The sequence below is a fragment of the Bombus pyrosoma genome, linkage group LG10 (genome assembly GCF_014825855.1).
Source record: "Bombus pyrosoma isolate SC7728 linkage group LG10, ASM1482585v1, whole genome shotgun sequence".
Classification (NCBI taxonomy): Eukaryota; Metazoa; Arthropoda; class Insecta; order Hymenoptera; family Apidae; genus Bombus; species Bombus pyrosoma.
Genome location: NC_057779.1, coordinates 16,082,043 through 16,097,891, shown reverse-complemented (window position 1 = coordinate 16,097,891; position 15,849 = coordinate 16,082,043). Strand labels below are relative to the sequence as shown.

General features: G+C 36.2%; 2 protein-coding genes across 4 annotated transcripts; both read right to left on the bottom strand.

Annotated features, from left to right (window-relative positions):
• Positions 1–4,830: 4,830 nt before the first annotated feature.
• Positions 4,831–6,257, bottom strand: LOC122572241. The gene is made up of 2 exons (XM_043737021.1): positions 5,839–6,257; positions 4,831–5,515 (listed from the first exon to the last, which is right to left on the bottom strand). Exons 1-2 carry the CDS (start codon positions 6,255–6,257, stop codon positions 5,452–5,454), a joined length of 483 nt encoding a protein of 160 aa, XP_043592956.1. The 3' UTR covers positions 4,831–5,451.
• LOC122572239 (phospholipase B1, membrane-associated-like) lies at positions 4,831–15,687 on the bottom strand. 3 transcript variants are annotated; one of them, XM_043737015.1, is made up of 7 exons: positions 15,406–15,687; positions 13,967–14,056; positions 11,375–11,586; positions 11,071–11,247; positions 10,313–10,611; positions 9,232–9,410; positions 4,831–9,151 (listed from the first exon to the last, which is right to left on the bottom strand). In XM_043737015.1, exons 1-7 carry the CDS (start codon positions 15,533–15,535, stop codon positions 8,985–8,987), a joined length of 1,254 nt encoding a protein of 417 aa, XP_043592950.1. In that variant the 5' UTR covers positions 15,536–15,687; the 3' UTR covers positions 4,831–8,984. The 3 variants fall into 3 exon arrangements, with proteins under 3 accessions (XP_043592950.1, XP_043592952.1, XP_043592951.1); XM_043737017.1 differs by having other exon boundaries at positions 4,831–8,602; XM_043737016.1 differs by having other exon boundaries at positions 10,313–10,458.
• Between the last annotated feature and the right edge of the window lie 162 nt (positions 15,688–15,849).

Sequence of the window (15,849 nt, the reverse complement as noted above, 5' to 3'; positions counted from 1 at the left end):
CATTATCTTGACTGTACTCCTCCTGTCTTCGCTGCTCATTCATTTCTTCTATGTCCATATTTTGATTATTATTAACTTGTTGTTGTTGGTTTAGGGCTGGTAAATCTACCAACCTATTTATATAATATCTTTCACCTTTTGTTGCAATTTTAATTGCTGGTATCTGTTGCTGCATTGTTGGGCTTCTCCTCACTATCACGAATCGCTAATTTTACTTAGCACTAAGGAAATTCTCAGATCACTACCCCGGAACACACGTCTGTTTACTTCGGTTGCCCGGGCAGAACTGACGTATCGTAATGTCTACAAAATTCGTAGAGCTAAAGTTTTTCCTATAATAGTTAGGGATGCATCTCGACTTCTGCGATAGACTGTACAATATACTTACATATGTTGTAATATTTGATATTCGAAAGCATTCAGATAAGAGAAGGGTACATATGGCATTCTTTAGGCAATTAAAGATATACTTCGAAAAAGCTGCAGAAGATATCATTTAGCATTGCACAAAGCAGTATTACTTCACATAATTTACAAGCATTTTTACATAGTATATGACTGAATTTACTTATTCATTCGCATTGTTTCTTTCACTTTCAGATCATATGAGCATTATAATTATTCATGCGAAAATAACTTTTTTGTGTTTCTATAAATTGCAGTATTTCTGATTTAATACTTTATAGTACATATTAGCGGAGAGAAAATGTAAATCCTCACGCATATAGTTCCTGCTATTCCTGGATTAATACTGCAAACAAGGTATACTCACTGTGATTTCACTTTACAAAAGTTTATTTTATTGTACGATTCTACAGAACAGTTCATATTTTTCTATCCGAGATACACACAAATATGAGAATAACAAAATCCCGAAATAATTAAACTAAGCTGTCCCAGAAAGAGAAATTAATTGTGTACTATACTTTTTTTAGAAAGGAAAAAAAATTATTTTTTTCAAACGATAATGAATCAGAGAAATAATAATTTTAATATATTCTCTATACACAATAACTTTTTAGATTTAACATTAAATTTACTTTCTTCGCGATAATGTTTTTGTTATAACAAAACCTAAATTTCATTTTAATAATAATTTCAGTAGTGTTGAGCTGCGAATAATATTGCGGACATATCTGTTTTGCATGCGTATTCATTTACAAAAATGATAAAACGCAAGAAAAATTAACTGCAGATAAGATTTGACATCGTGATTAATTTGTGATCTACGATTTCTATTCATCTTACTTTATATTACTGAGATAACTTATATATTACTGAGAAAACTTATTAATTCTCTGAATTTTAAATCTATAGTTATAATTGGATAAATTAGACATATTAATGAGGTTCTAAAACAGAAATCATGCTTAATAGATTGCTCACGCGCAATGCTTGTCCTTCCAAAGTATCAAGGTAATTGGATGAAATATTGTTGGTAATGTAGGTTGAAATTATTATACAAATGAATTAATTTTGTTAATAATTTGAATTTTTGGATTAATTATTATAAATTTAAATAATTTTTTGGAAGAATATGTTTGTTTTTGAATGTATTATTTTTAATAATAGTAAATTTTAAATATATTATTACTTCATTTTATATTTATATTAGATTATTGTTAATTTTTTATATAATTATGAAGTGAGGATATAATGAAAATTGAATTTTAGCAAAATTTTATTTAATATTTTATACTTTAGTTTTTTCTTTATCTATATTATATTTAATTTTTATATCTATTAAAAGTAATGGATTGGAAAAAGAATCCATTTATATATAATATTTAATTTTATTTATTTAATCAAATACCCAGCAACTGCCTTTAGTAACATGCTTAACATTAATGATAATGATACGTAATGGTACGAGAAACAGAAGAAAGAGGGGAACGGACAATGTGCTGGTGTATCGTATTCATGTCTATTCATATCACCTATAATACGAGTGTAAGTCTTAGATTTTAAGCTCTTAGTCTATGCTCTAACAACTAAGAGGTAGCTGGATATTGTGCAGTGAAAAGTACAACAAAAAAGATTCATAAACAAATATAAGCACAACATAAACGAATTTTATAACAATATCGTGTTTGACCTCATTTTAATCAGAAAAATCTCAAAAATATGTTAATGAAATTTTTATTAACAAAAAATAAAAAATAAAGATGTTTCATTATTGCATTAACATGATCTCATTGATACGAAGGCGATATAAAACTTGAAAGAGAAACTGCTGCTGTGTCACATTACTCGCGTCACTGATTCAAGGAGGAGTCACCTCAATGATAAGATAAAGCATGATCAGCTTATTGAACAAGAAGCCGGGACGCTGTCCGAACCTCGCATTCTGCCTTTCGAGGCTGGCAAGCTGCTGGAGAGAGTGGTGGCTACCCGCCTCAAGTCGCATTTGTCCCGTAGTGTTCCCGGACTGCACGACGGCCAGTTCGACTTCCGGAGGGGACGGTCTACAGTCGATGCTGTCGCCCGTGTCCGCTTCCTTGTCGAGGGAACTGAGCGGCGTGGTTACGTGGCGTTGGTCGTGTCGCTGGACGTGGTCAACGCCTTCAACAGCATCCCCTGGGACAAGATATACCGGGCCCTCGAGTTTCATCGGGTACCCGCATACCTGTGTGTTCCGGGCGTTCCTCCGGGACCGGAGCATCGTCTATACTGTCCGGGGCGGAGGGATGACTGGGAGGGCGGTGTAACGCGGGGTCCCGCAGGGTTCGGTATTGGGTCCATTGCTGTGGAACATCGCATACGACGCGGTGCTTCGGGCTCCGATGCCTCTGAACTCGGCACTAGCGTGCTACGCCGACGACATGTTGATGTTGGTCTGGGGAACGGCGTGGGGCAGAACCGTCCGTCTAGAGGACCTGGCGGTGGCCTGCGTGGTCGCCGAGATCAAGAGATTGGGGCTGAGGGTGTCCTCTGAGAAGTCCAAGGCAATGTGGTCCTGCCGCAGGGCCGATCACGGGACGCCTCCAGCGGGTTATCGCCTGAGGTTGGAGGGGGCTGAGATCGGGGTCGGAACCAGCATGAAGTATCTGGACCTGACCCTCGACAGCCACTGGATCTTCGGCGCTTATTTGGAGCGCCTGGTACCGTCTGTCGAGGCGACGGCGAACGGCTTAGGACGTTTGCTGCCTCTTCCGGCTGTATACCGGCGTGGTGCGATCGAGGCTCCTCTATGGATCTAGGCGGAGGACCTGATGGCTAGCCGTCTCTTAGCGGTCAGGAGGCTACACTGGACGGTGTCCATCAGGATAGTGACGGGCTTCCGCACCATTTCGGCGGCAGCAGCGGCGGTGCTCGCCGGGTTTCTCTCGTTCGAATTGCAGGCCCTGATGTGTTACGAGATTTATCTCCGCACTCGGGGTCTGTTGGGCGGGATCGGCCCGGTGGACACCGACGTTAGGGTTCAGGCTTGGCGGGCCCTGCTCGACAGATGGCGCGCCAGCGTCGACATGAGAGCGGGCGCGCTGGGCTTAATGGTCCTCGAGGCCGTCCTTCCAAACTGGGACGTATGGTTGGACGGTGGCGGGCTTCTCCTGATCTACAGGGTGACGCAGGTACTTACCGGACACGGGTGCTTGGCGGAATGACAGAAAAAATGTCGATCTCAAAACAGGAGATCGAGCTCTTTATTTCCACACACTTGTACAATGAAATAAATGGTATAATGTTCGCGGTTCGCAACGATAGACTTTAAAGTTTAGGGTAGTTCGGACTTATGCAGACTGCAGACTAGCTCGGGTGATTTCGGGAGAAGTATTTATATTCTTTTATTTGTTGGAGTGGGAAAAAGACTTTGGTCGTACGGATGTATCATATGGTTGGATGTTACTCTAGACTTTGGTTGTACGGGTGTATCATATGTTTGGTGTGACTGAATGTTACTCTAGCGATCACTCATAATAAAGCGCTTAGGATTAACTATCTTATCGCATAATAAGTCAAATTTACCCTGTTACACGAGCGTGGACTCGGCACAGCACACGCTGGAATAATTCCCAGCGTGGGCGCTGCCGCGCCACGACCTCATGGTGGAAATCGGATGGGACCTCTCGCCGTTGGCGATCCTCGAGGCATTGTTGGTGAGCGAGAGAGGGAGAAGGGCCGTGACCTCCTTCTGTGAGCATGCTTCGAAAAGAGGCTACGGAGAGGGTGAGGGTGCGGGACTTCCACCCCGAGAAGATCGGCCGGCGAGGGCGCGGCAGAGGCCGTGGATGCGTTTCAGTGAGGCGCGCTAGGTCCGCCGTGCCGCCCGGTGGGGTTCACACTTAGGCGCTGGCAGCTCAGCGCCTCGGGGCCGCCAAGCAGTCTGGTAGGGAAACCAGACTTGCACGGCGGCTCCGGCGACGAGGCGCGGTGTGACATGGCCGCACACCACTCCATTAGGGGATGTATTTTGTGCGCGAGGGGCGGTGTGTCGCTCGTATTACGTAGAATTCAGGGTTGGATGAAAGAATACTGAGTCGTAACCCAATTATTAATCTTCTTCATTATAAATTCACCACTTACTACCAATAGACTGACTGGAGAAAAGGGCTGCACAAGAACTGCCCGAGCTGTCTGAAGTCTCGGCTTATATACATTTTGGTTTGAGGATGTTGAGGGGCTCGGTGTAGGTTGTGATGTGGAGAAGTGTCCGAAGGTCGGGGGTCGATGCCTTATCTATGATGTAGAAGATGTGTCATAGCTTCTGTGGAGGTTATGGTAATACAGGTGATGTAGGTTATGACAGCTCTCACACGCGGCTATTACAGCCAGCGCGGTAGCGACTTGTCCCCGCGTATTCAAGAATATTAGAATTTCCAAAAATAATAATTCTATATATAAATCAATATTTTATTTATTATTTTACACACAATTGTTATACCTGCAAATGTGGTTACAATAACAATACAATCTTTCTCATTTACAATATTATCTTTGACAATAAACAATAGAAAAAAATGGCTTTGTATTTGGTAATTGCCGTGGAAGTTTGTTTTTCTCTAAAACTGAATAATTTTGACTTGGCTGAATGAAATATACAGAATGTTTAACAAACAAAAAGTTCGATTCTTCTGAAATATATTTCATAATTAATTTTTTATTTTATTATAATGGTAATAAAGATAAAAAACAAGTGATCAAGAACGAAATAATAGAAAATAAAGAACAGATAAATAATTAGAAATCACATTGCTCAGGATTTTGGATTCTTCAGTTTGCAGTACGGACGGCACATCTGCTATTTTTTGGGAAGTTGGAATTTCCCACACTACATAAGGTTTACAATTTGTACCGCGCCGAGAGGTTAATTGGCATCCTAAGCACTCGACAGGTCCTCTCAACAGTAAACCACGTGGTATAAACCTTGATATGACCATCATGCTTTCCTTGGATTTTGTTGCGCTATGCTGATGCCATTTTTCCCCAATCATTAGTTGATTGAGATATTCTTTATCCAATATGCTCCACCAGTGTTGTCTCGGTGGTTGTATTTTTTGCCACGCGGGCAATCGTCCTGTTTTGAATGTTGTAAGATTGCACTCTGGAGTACTTGTTAATGAGTCACGTTTTAGCAAAATGACTTGTCAACGAACTGAGATCATTGGGATCCGAAGATAATGGGATCAATGGTCTGAACTTTAAACGCGCCTCAATTTCTATCACATTAGTGGATAATTCTTGGTATATGAATAATGTGTTTCCTATCATGAGAATCACGATGTGTTTGAGTGACTTAGCAGTGGCTTCTTATAGTCCGCCTAAGAGTGATGCGCAAGGTAGGATGAAGTGCTAATTTATGCGATTGTTTAACAAATAGTTTCGTGATTGTTCACTTGCCTGCCAGTTGAATCCCGTGTAGTATGTATTGTGTAGGGTATTCCGCACGCGTGTTCTTCTGGATATAGAGTTCTCGTTGAAGAGCGTTCCTCTATGTTCCTAAAGGTTTCAATATGGTCAGGTAGTACCTTGAGTTTCGTGTTGCAGATCGCTTTGCGTGATTGACTATTTCCTACCGTTTCACTCGTGAGGATCCAGCCTACTTCTGTGTTATGTAATTGAATTTCCTCGTCCGCTAGGCTCATTTTTCCTATGCAAACGAAGTCCCAAAACAGATGAGCTCCAAAGAGACCATCGACATCAGACAGACATCGATCAAATGTTGGATCACGTGATATTTTTAAATTGTCGCGATTAACATTTTCTAACGAAATTAGTGATGACACTTCATTAATAATTAAAAATGTCAATTCTGCCATATAATTACTGATGCGTGACTAGATTTTCGCCCGAATCATTTGATTGATCTGCGATGTCACTTGATTGGTGCCGCGTAACAGTACGGCAACTCTTTGCGTGTTTAAACCGTGACGCCTTCACATTTTTTCGGTTGGAAAATGTGTCTCAGAGCAGGAATCTTGTAAGTCTATACACGGTTGTGCGTCACCGTTCCGATCGGTGATGTTTATGATAGAAGTCGACAAAATAACATTTGAAGATATATGGGACGTATGACATATTAGATGTGTTTGAGCTGACTGTGATGAATTAACCGTATTCAAATGCAACAGAGAATGGTGCCGTTTATGTCATTGCGTGCAACTGCTTGCTTGACATTCGTAAACGGAATAAGTCCTACACAGACAATTGAGGCAAAGATTTCTTTCTCTCACGATGTTTATTCGCTCCGGTACAAAAATTGCCACTAATTCGTAACACGTGAAGACTATTACAAAAACTATACGTAATTCGCGACTGATCGATGAATGATTAACGTGGAGTTCGATTGAATTCGCAGAATTCACGTATGCGTAAATTATGCTGACGGGGTGTAGATTCTTCTGGTGATGTTTGATATTCTGTTCCGTAATCTTGTAAAGATTTGAGTAGTTCCTCAACTCTTGGAGCACGTGTGTTTGGTGGGTTTCGCATATTAATTTCGGTTTGCTCTCTTATCCGCGCTTTTGCATTAAGGTGTATGTGTTGTCCGTGATAGGTGCGGCTGCCTAGAGTAGAGGCCGGCTGAGACGGGTTCGCCGGCCGGTGTAGATGTCGCTGATGGGGTGCTGCTGTATTTTTCTTCCGTTTTAAGAATCGTGGAAGAAAAATCGGACTTCGGTCGCCGGGATTCGAACCCGGGTTCCAAGCGCTCGTAACCTAAGGCGCAACCACAGCATTTTCAATTATATCTAGAGCCCTGATTTATGGTAATATATTCATCCATTGACTTGTGGCGGCACTCGACAAGCAAATACCACCACTCTACACTAACTAGTGTCGGACGACGGCAGTGCAGTGGTTAGCGGCTTAGGTTACGACCGTTCGTAACCCGGGTTCGAATCCTGGCGACCGAAGTCCGATTTTTCTTCCACGATTCTTAAATAGGAAGAAAATACAGCAGTACCCCAGCAGCGATATCTACAATCAGCAGCTAATATTATCACAGACAACATACCCGCCTCAGACTGATCATCGTCTGTATCGTCCAATTTGCTTTGGACTTTTTTAAATGCGGCAAATTCTGGTTTTAATACTTCCAAATAAACCCGAATGATTGTTGCTGACGCTCCTTCACTATGGGTATCAAATACTGCTTGAAACGATTCTAATTCTATCTTGAACGCTACGGGTTGCAGTTTTAAACATTTAATGCGTTCTTCTTGATTGGGAGCCATGGTAGACGCGTGAATTATGGCTTCGATAATTTAAGCAAGAATGTTGAGGGAGATTTATAAAGGTGATTCAAAAAACGAAGTGTACAACTTACGTTTCGATGTGAGATCAGTTTGTTTCTTAGTAAATTTCTTAGTAAGTTTCTTAGTAAGTAAGAAGCTTGTGTTTAGTAGGTTTGTTTGAACTATTTAGTATAAACGGGAGAATATGAACTGTAAGTAACGGAGTTCAAACGTAGGCGAGTGTGTGATAAATCTGTTGTCTCTTGAAGCGCCTGGTGCTTATATTCTAACCCTTAACGCTCCGACTTTTAATTGTGAATATCGACCGGCAACTCCAACTTATTCACATCATTTCTCCTTTCCTTTCCTGAGAAATCTTGTAAAGTATATAAGCATTTATTACGCTTGTTTCTAATCCCCAAAAGAACAATTTCCGCCACCATTTCAACGATTTTCTCAGGAAACAATATGTTAATACATATTGATCGGCTTTATTTACAGTGCTTGAGAGGCACACTTGGAGTAGAACGCAGCACATCGGTGGTGCTTGAGAGGCACATTTGGGGCGTTAAAGGCTAACTATCAGTCTAGGGGGTATGTTTTAGTCAACGTTTCCTATGAAGTGGGAATCTGTTTCTGCCCAATCCTGTAACTGTTGAATTGTCGTGAGCATAGCGTAACGTCCAGTTAATGCCATCATCCTTCGTCTATTGTCGAGTTTCATCTAGTATCGAGGTTTATGTCACGTGATTTACTGTTGAAAGAATCCGTCGAGTGCTTAGGATGCCAATTATTCTCTCAACGCGGTCCGAATTGTAAATCTTACAATACATAGTGTGGAAAATTCCAACTTCCCAAAAAATAGCAAATATGCCGTCCGTACTGTAAACTGAGGACCATCCAAAATCCCGAACACACATTGAGTATCTCTGAAACAATATTAAAATCACCCTTCGTTTAAAATTTAAAAATTCATCGACATTTACACTCTTTTTTCTGCGTATATGAAAGCATATATCGTGTATATCAAAGTATTTAAAACATAAAAAATAAGAACGCTAATGAAAATTAGTATGACATATAAAGTAGTAAGTGGAGCTGTGAAATGAATAAAATTCGTGATGAGATCACATGCAATAACAGAGATATCTGGAAAAATAACTTTGTTAATAATTATCAATAAATATTATATATTAGGAAAGTTAAATTGTGGACTAAAATGGTACTTTGTGTCTACTATACCAAATTTCAATGGCTATTATTTCATTATATATAATATATAATATTAAACTATATACATTATATATAATATTAAACTAGAGGCGTGTCTTTAATGTAGGAAAAATTGTGTGAATTTTCACGTGTCATCAAGAACGGTCTTTCCGAAGTAGGGCACAAAAATCTTTCATATAGTGGAGTCCAAGTGAAAGACTTGTTACCAACTGGTTCTAGCAAATTGTTCCATAGATTATTTGCCACTTGAGATACATGAAACAATTTTTATTCGATTACTTATATAAAGGTTGTTGAATTATATAATTTTATCCATTATACTTACATAATGCATTAGATTTTTGACTTAGGTGAAAACAATCAGCAGAAAGATATGACAAATCAGCAAATCCATCCTTTGCAAGTGGTACCTTTGCGTGTTTCAAAGTTGGTAAACTCACTACAGTGAAGTCATTTCTATGAAATTCTGAATAATTAACCACTTCCTCTTCTAATTCTTGCCACCTAAAATATGGGGCAAAATATCTGCATGTCCTTCATACGCATCTTAGAATCGATATCTTACTTAAACCTAACCTACATAAAACTTATCAGAGAAATATAGCAATATTATGGCTATTTGAGGTTATGGTTAAGTTATCTAAGATGTTGAGATACAACATCTCAGTTTTATACTTTGCACAGAACAATCAAACTTGTTATACATATATTATCAACATAGCCTTTTATGTATAATTTAGGACTAGCAAGAGAATATATCAAAAATGAGAAAATGATTCGAGTAACCGCAAAACTATAGGACAGGATTATTTGAGTCAGCGAATAAGTATAAGAAGTAAGAAAATAAACAACAAAATAACTTGTAGAAATAACATACACACGCTATCGTATTATGATAATTACAACTGCGAATATTATCATTAAAAGAATTTTCTTTTGATGAATAGAAGTTCATCTAAGTACACGATATAATTCACTGTTTGTCATGTCGCTAATAACAAGTCAAGTAGCCTATTTGCAAATGTAGGATTTAAGGGGCTTAACAATCTGAATTAAAAAAGAACTTCTGAATTTTGCGAATTGCAAATCAGATTTACTTTGCATCAAATATCAAATATCCTTCTGACTCGAATAAATGGTAATTAATATAATTTTCATTAAAATTAATCACTTTAAATTAAAGTAAGAAATTAAAGTTAAAATGAAAAATATGTCTGCAACTAGAGATAACTAATTGTTGAGGATCATTTTAAAATAAGTCAACCTCTATAATGTTATAACCACTTTTAGTAATAAAATTGTTTACAAACATATAACAAAAATATAAAATATAAATATAATATATAATATAAAATAAATATTGCAAATATTTAAAAAACTTTGAAAGTTGCCTGAATTATACAAACCTCTTTATTATTTCATAATACTCCTGTCTTCGATCTCTGAATTGCAAAGCGAACAAACATGAGCATTCAATGGTAGTCATTATATAGCATTTCAAAGAGTTTCTTCCTTCACGCGTAGCAACGAGTTCCTTTAAGTGAGGCATTACCTGAATAGCGACGAAAGTTCTGGGTATATTGTCTCTTAATATCCTAAGAGTATTAATTAGATCAGTTTTATGGTTATCCAAAACAGACCATGGAGAAGGCAGTGCACATATATCGGTACAAAAATCATTGTGTCCAATGAACAAGAAAATCAACTATAAAACATAGAAACAAAGGCTTTATTACTTAATCAATGAAATAAGAAATAAAAACAATATTAAAAGAACTTTTTGTCCAAACTGATATTTACTCTAAACAACTTTGACTTGGTTACTCAAAAATCTCCTAATATAAAACAAATATATTTGGCTTTTATAATTATTTCAGTAAAAGTTAAGTAAAATGACATTTTGTTTCTCTACGCCATAATAAACATATGAAAACTGTGCATAACTTTCATATTTCTATAAAAGTACTTGAATACATTTTCAGGCATAATAAATATAATAATACAATACTACTAGCAATGTTGCTAATATTATGGATTTTAACGAAATTATAAACAGACTAAATACATAATTCTCATTATTAAAAACTCATTATTAGTGGTAATATAATAGAATCCTAATATTATTTTCATTTAATTATGCAATTATTCTATCTAAAACACGAACCTTCCAATGTTTCTTCATATTTATCCTCGGGTCATTTCTTATTTTATTGATTAGATGTTTGGCCATAAATGGCATATCTCTGGACATTGCGCCAATTTCAGCGACGTCTAACTGCGAAGCTGGTTGAGTAGTCAGAGAATCTCCAAGTGCATAGCCTATTAATTTGGGATTGAATTCCTATATATAGAAAGAGCCGGCTATGAAAGCAATATTCTCTTTTATGATTAATATAAATTATAAAAAGGTAGTAAGTATATTAATGATTGTATAATTTATGTATGTGATCAATTTTTGAGTATCATACTTTGAAAATATTGGGAAGTGTCAAATATGTACGCCAAGTTCCTTGACCACCAATACTCGCTGATGCACCTCTATTCTCAATGGGCAGCTCCAATAAATTAGTTGCAAAAATTCCAGCTCCGGCTGTCAAAGAATCGCCCATCGCGGCAATAACATCTATGTCACCTGGTCTCAGATGATGAACTGAGTCGGGAACTTTGGGAGATCTACCATCTAAAAGGATTAGTGTAAAAAGATTAGAATACTATGTTATTATAATTGTATTGATTGATAACAACAAATCTCAATAATTGTATACAGATACGAAATTAAACCTATTTATATGTAACCAAAATTTAAAAATTGGGCGATAAAATGTTGATTGCAGATAAAAAAGTCTGCTATATTTGTTTAATGCAGCGTTTCGTCTATAAATACAGGACCGCTACCGAGTATATATATAGTTAGGGAACAGATTTCATTTTGAAACTGTTTGTATTAATTTCGCCGACGCCGCCTGGCATAAAAAGGAACAGCAAATAAAGAAGGAAGATTAGAATTAAAAGATTAAAGGACTACATATTGGCGAGACAATACTAATACAACAAAAATTTATTCTTCTTTTCCGTATTTTACTTTTCTTCTGGCTTACCGTTAATGAAATTTTCATTAATATAATTATAAGACCTTTCTGATTAAAACGAGATCAAACATGATGTATTTCGGTTCATGCTTAGTTACTTAATGAGAAAATATAGACATATTATGTTGGATAGTGTAATAGATTTATTGTTGATACAGGGTGGTCAGAATTTCTTGAAAACAATGTTATAAAAAGTGTGCAGTTAGAAATTCTGACTCGCTTTATGATACGATGTATTGCTAAACATGCGGGTCTCTTGTCTTAGCAATCATTCTCTTTCTATGAGGATGGAAGATGTACACATACGATTCTTCTTCTTAATTGGTGTTATATATCTGTCAGAATTTGTATCGTAAATATAAGTAGCTTAAATAAAATCCATTAAATTTACCAATTAAAATCTAATTTTATTAGAGTTTTATAATTGTTCGTAAGCTGTTCACGAACTGCTCCCAAATAAAGTTGCCAGGTATAAGGAAGACGTAACGTCACATAGACGTATAAATATACACCTATCCGACTTGTGCACGCCATGCGATGAGTTGTGGTATTAATTGGCAATTACTAAACACGTGGGACGCTCGTTTTACGTTCGGAAAATATAAGAAGATCCGCTAACCCCTACTTCTCTGTTTCCAATAAAATGAACTGAAAAATATATGTGATATTGATTAGATGTAGGGGAAGACACAAAATAATAATGGAAATATTATTTATTTATACACTTGTTTTGCTAAATCCAAGTAATGTGTGCTCTATTATAATATCATATTATAATGTAAAATGAATATTACAAAACATATACATAAAATATAAAATTCAGACTAAAAAATCACATAACATATGCTGAATACAAAAATACTACATATAAAATACATTTTATCATCTTACATGTATATCGTAATAGGATACACATTACTTGGATTTAGCGAAATAAGTGCAGAAATTAATATCTCCATTACTATTGTGTGTCTTCTCCTACATCTAATCGATATTACATATATCTCAATCCATTCTATTAGAAACATGGAAGTAAAGATTAGAAAACCTTCTAATATTTTTCAAATATAAGTCAAGTGCCCCACGTGCTTAGCGACAAAATTGCCGATTAGTACCGCAATCCAACGCAGAGCGCGCACAAGTCAGATAGGTGTATATAGACCTACATAACGTCATGTCTACCCTACGCTTGGCAACTCTGCTCCCGAATAATCCAAGTTAAATGTTCACATACTATTCTTTAAATCGCTTCACGCTTGCCGTATGTGGAGAAGAATCGTGTTCTTGTATTTGTTAAGTATTCAAAGCGGTGCCGCATATTGAATAGTATGCAAACAGAGAACTGTCCCATTCGAGAATAACTGGTTTGATTCACTTCTCTGCTGAATAACTACTGTTATTTCTGCGATTCTTAACAAGCAGTTCGAAGCAAATAAGCGAGTTCTATACAAGTTCCCGATAACAATGAATGTAGAAAAAGACAGCAAAGGAAGAAGGAAGATTCAAAAGCTGAATCAGTATAACCAAATTCTATAAGAGTATCGTTTTTGGCCTCATTTTAATAAAAAAAGATCTTACCAATGTATGAATGAAATTTTTATTAACGAAAAATAAAAAATAAGAAAGTTTTATCGTAGCGTTAGTGTTATTTCACCGATACGAAGGCGATACAGATCTTGAAAGAGAAGCCGCTATCGCATCATATTATTCACGTCACCCCAGTGCAACGGTGGGGACAAATCATGAACAGTTATTGAACAGATCTGGTAGTTTGTGCCAGTAAACGGAAATAAACGCTCCAGGCATATTAAAATTCCTAGATGTTTAATACAAATTTCACAAACAAAACATGTCTAACTGTAATTTAAATTAAAGGGCGATTTTAGAAAAGTGAATAAGAAGAAATAATATTTAAAGATGATTTTGTCTTTTTTTTTTGTTAATAATAATAGATAGAAACTGTTTAGCTACCTGTAACGTTACAAGGAAATGGAACGTCTGTTGGAACTTGCTTTTGAAATTTTCTTTCATTTCGTGCTGATCGTCCCTCATTTCTTACACCTAGAAAATATGTTTAATTACGTCAAATGACTCACTCATTACAATTTGGGCGAATGTCCATTTTGCGATTTCACTTACGCAAGCATAGAATCAAAACTATTTTCTATTAATGCAAAAACGACGAAAAGTAACTTTCAATTCGCTACCGATATAATTCTGTCTGAAAGCTAGGAAACTATTTTCATGTTTGAGCATTTCAAAACAGAATTTTGATTAGTAAAATTTTACAAAGTGATTTAAGTAGCACAATATATGTATAAAAGGCAATTATGTTGATAGAAAAGTTAAAATTATTTCTACAATGTTTATATTGATAGAAAATAGTTCTTTAATGAAAAATATTTTTGCTGTGTTGTTCGTTTATCATCTAAAATAACAAATAGAATATTTATCAAGTCAAAGCATGAGTAAAATCACACTTAAACGCCCATAATTAATGAATCTCCAACATCGACTTACTAGAAGGATCAAACGTAAAAATGTTACTTTACACGTTTGTCATATTTTTCGTATAGATTTGTCTATACAACTACTTTCGGGTTTTATGATCTTCTTACATAATAGAACAATTTACCAACTAGTAATATTAATGCATTGAAGTGTTCCACTTATTATTAGTGTTGCATATACATTTTTACAACTTCTGTACCACTTTTACTACTTTATAGCTTTTAAAGTACTTCTCATTTCGTTCCGACAATTCGTATCGTATATTTTCTGTTGGATGCCATTACGTACGAAGTATCAACACACATGAAATATAATATTCGAAAATGAGGTATTTTTATAGTTCATAAATTTATATTAAACGTATATTTCTAAAAAGATATGGAAACGTGAAATGTGCAAACTAGCTCCAAATTCATGTTTCGTATATGTGAAGGAAAAATTGAAGGAACATCATAAATGTTAAATAGATACAAATGAGTAAGTAATATAGTATTTTAGAGTATGTCGTATAGAGTATAAAATTTTGTAATCTTGATAACGGGACTTATTACACATACAGATTATATCTCTATAATCAATATTGTAAACTAACCAAAAAATATGATAATCAATAATCTAATATTAATCGATGAATCTTCCAAAAACAACTTGCTCCTAAAAACATCACAAACTCTCTACATATTGTAAATTTAACAAGAATTACATACACTTTTTCTAAATATTACAGAACAAAACAAGCGCCATTTCCTTAGCCATCACATTTTCACAAATATTTCTTTTTTTCTGCAACTTTTTAAAAGCACATTAAACTGGGAATTATACATCATCTCTTTATATATATATATTTATATATACAAAAAGAATATGTTGTAAACTAATCACATTAAATAAACACATACCGATATTTTGGAAAAACCAATTACGAATTTGACGATAGAGGTACAAGTTTATCGACGAGTCTAAAGCCGTCTTCTGAGACGCGGTCAGCACGCATAATTGTAACAAAAGATACAAACGAAACTTGTTCATCGCACGTTTTATTGGGCCAATTGACGCGACGATAAGGCTTTCGCGAACACTCGTGTTTTGTAATTTTTATAACTTTATAACAATACCGAATGGATTCGAGATGGTATCCTTCTTTTCCCTCTCAAAGTTTGCGGCGATCTGAGACAGGTGTACTCGTTAAACGACACAAAAGTTTGTGCTGGCTGCTGCGTACGCGTATCATTCGAAACCTTGATCGTGCTGTAAGTAGCTGTTTCTGACTTTTGATGATGAGATTCAATGATCGCTACGAAGGTTGTCTTATCTGTGATGCGATTGAGAGGAAATAAAGATAA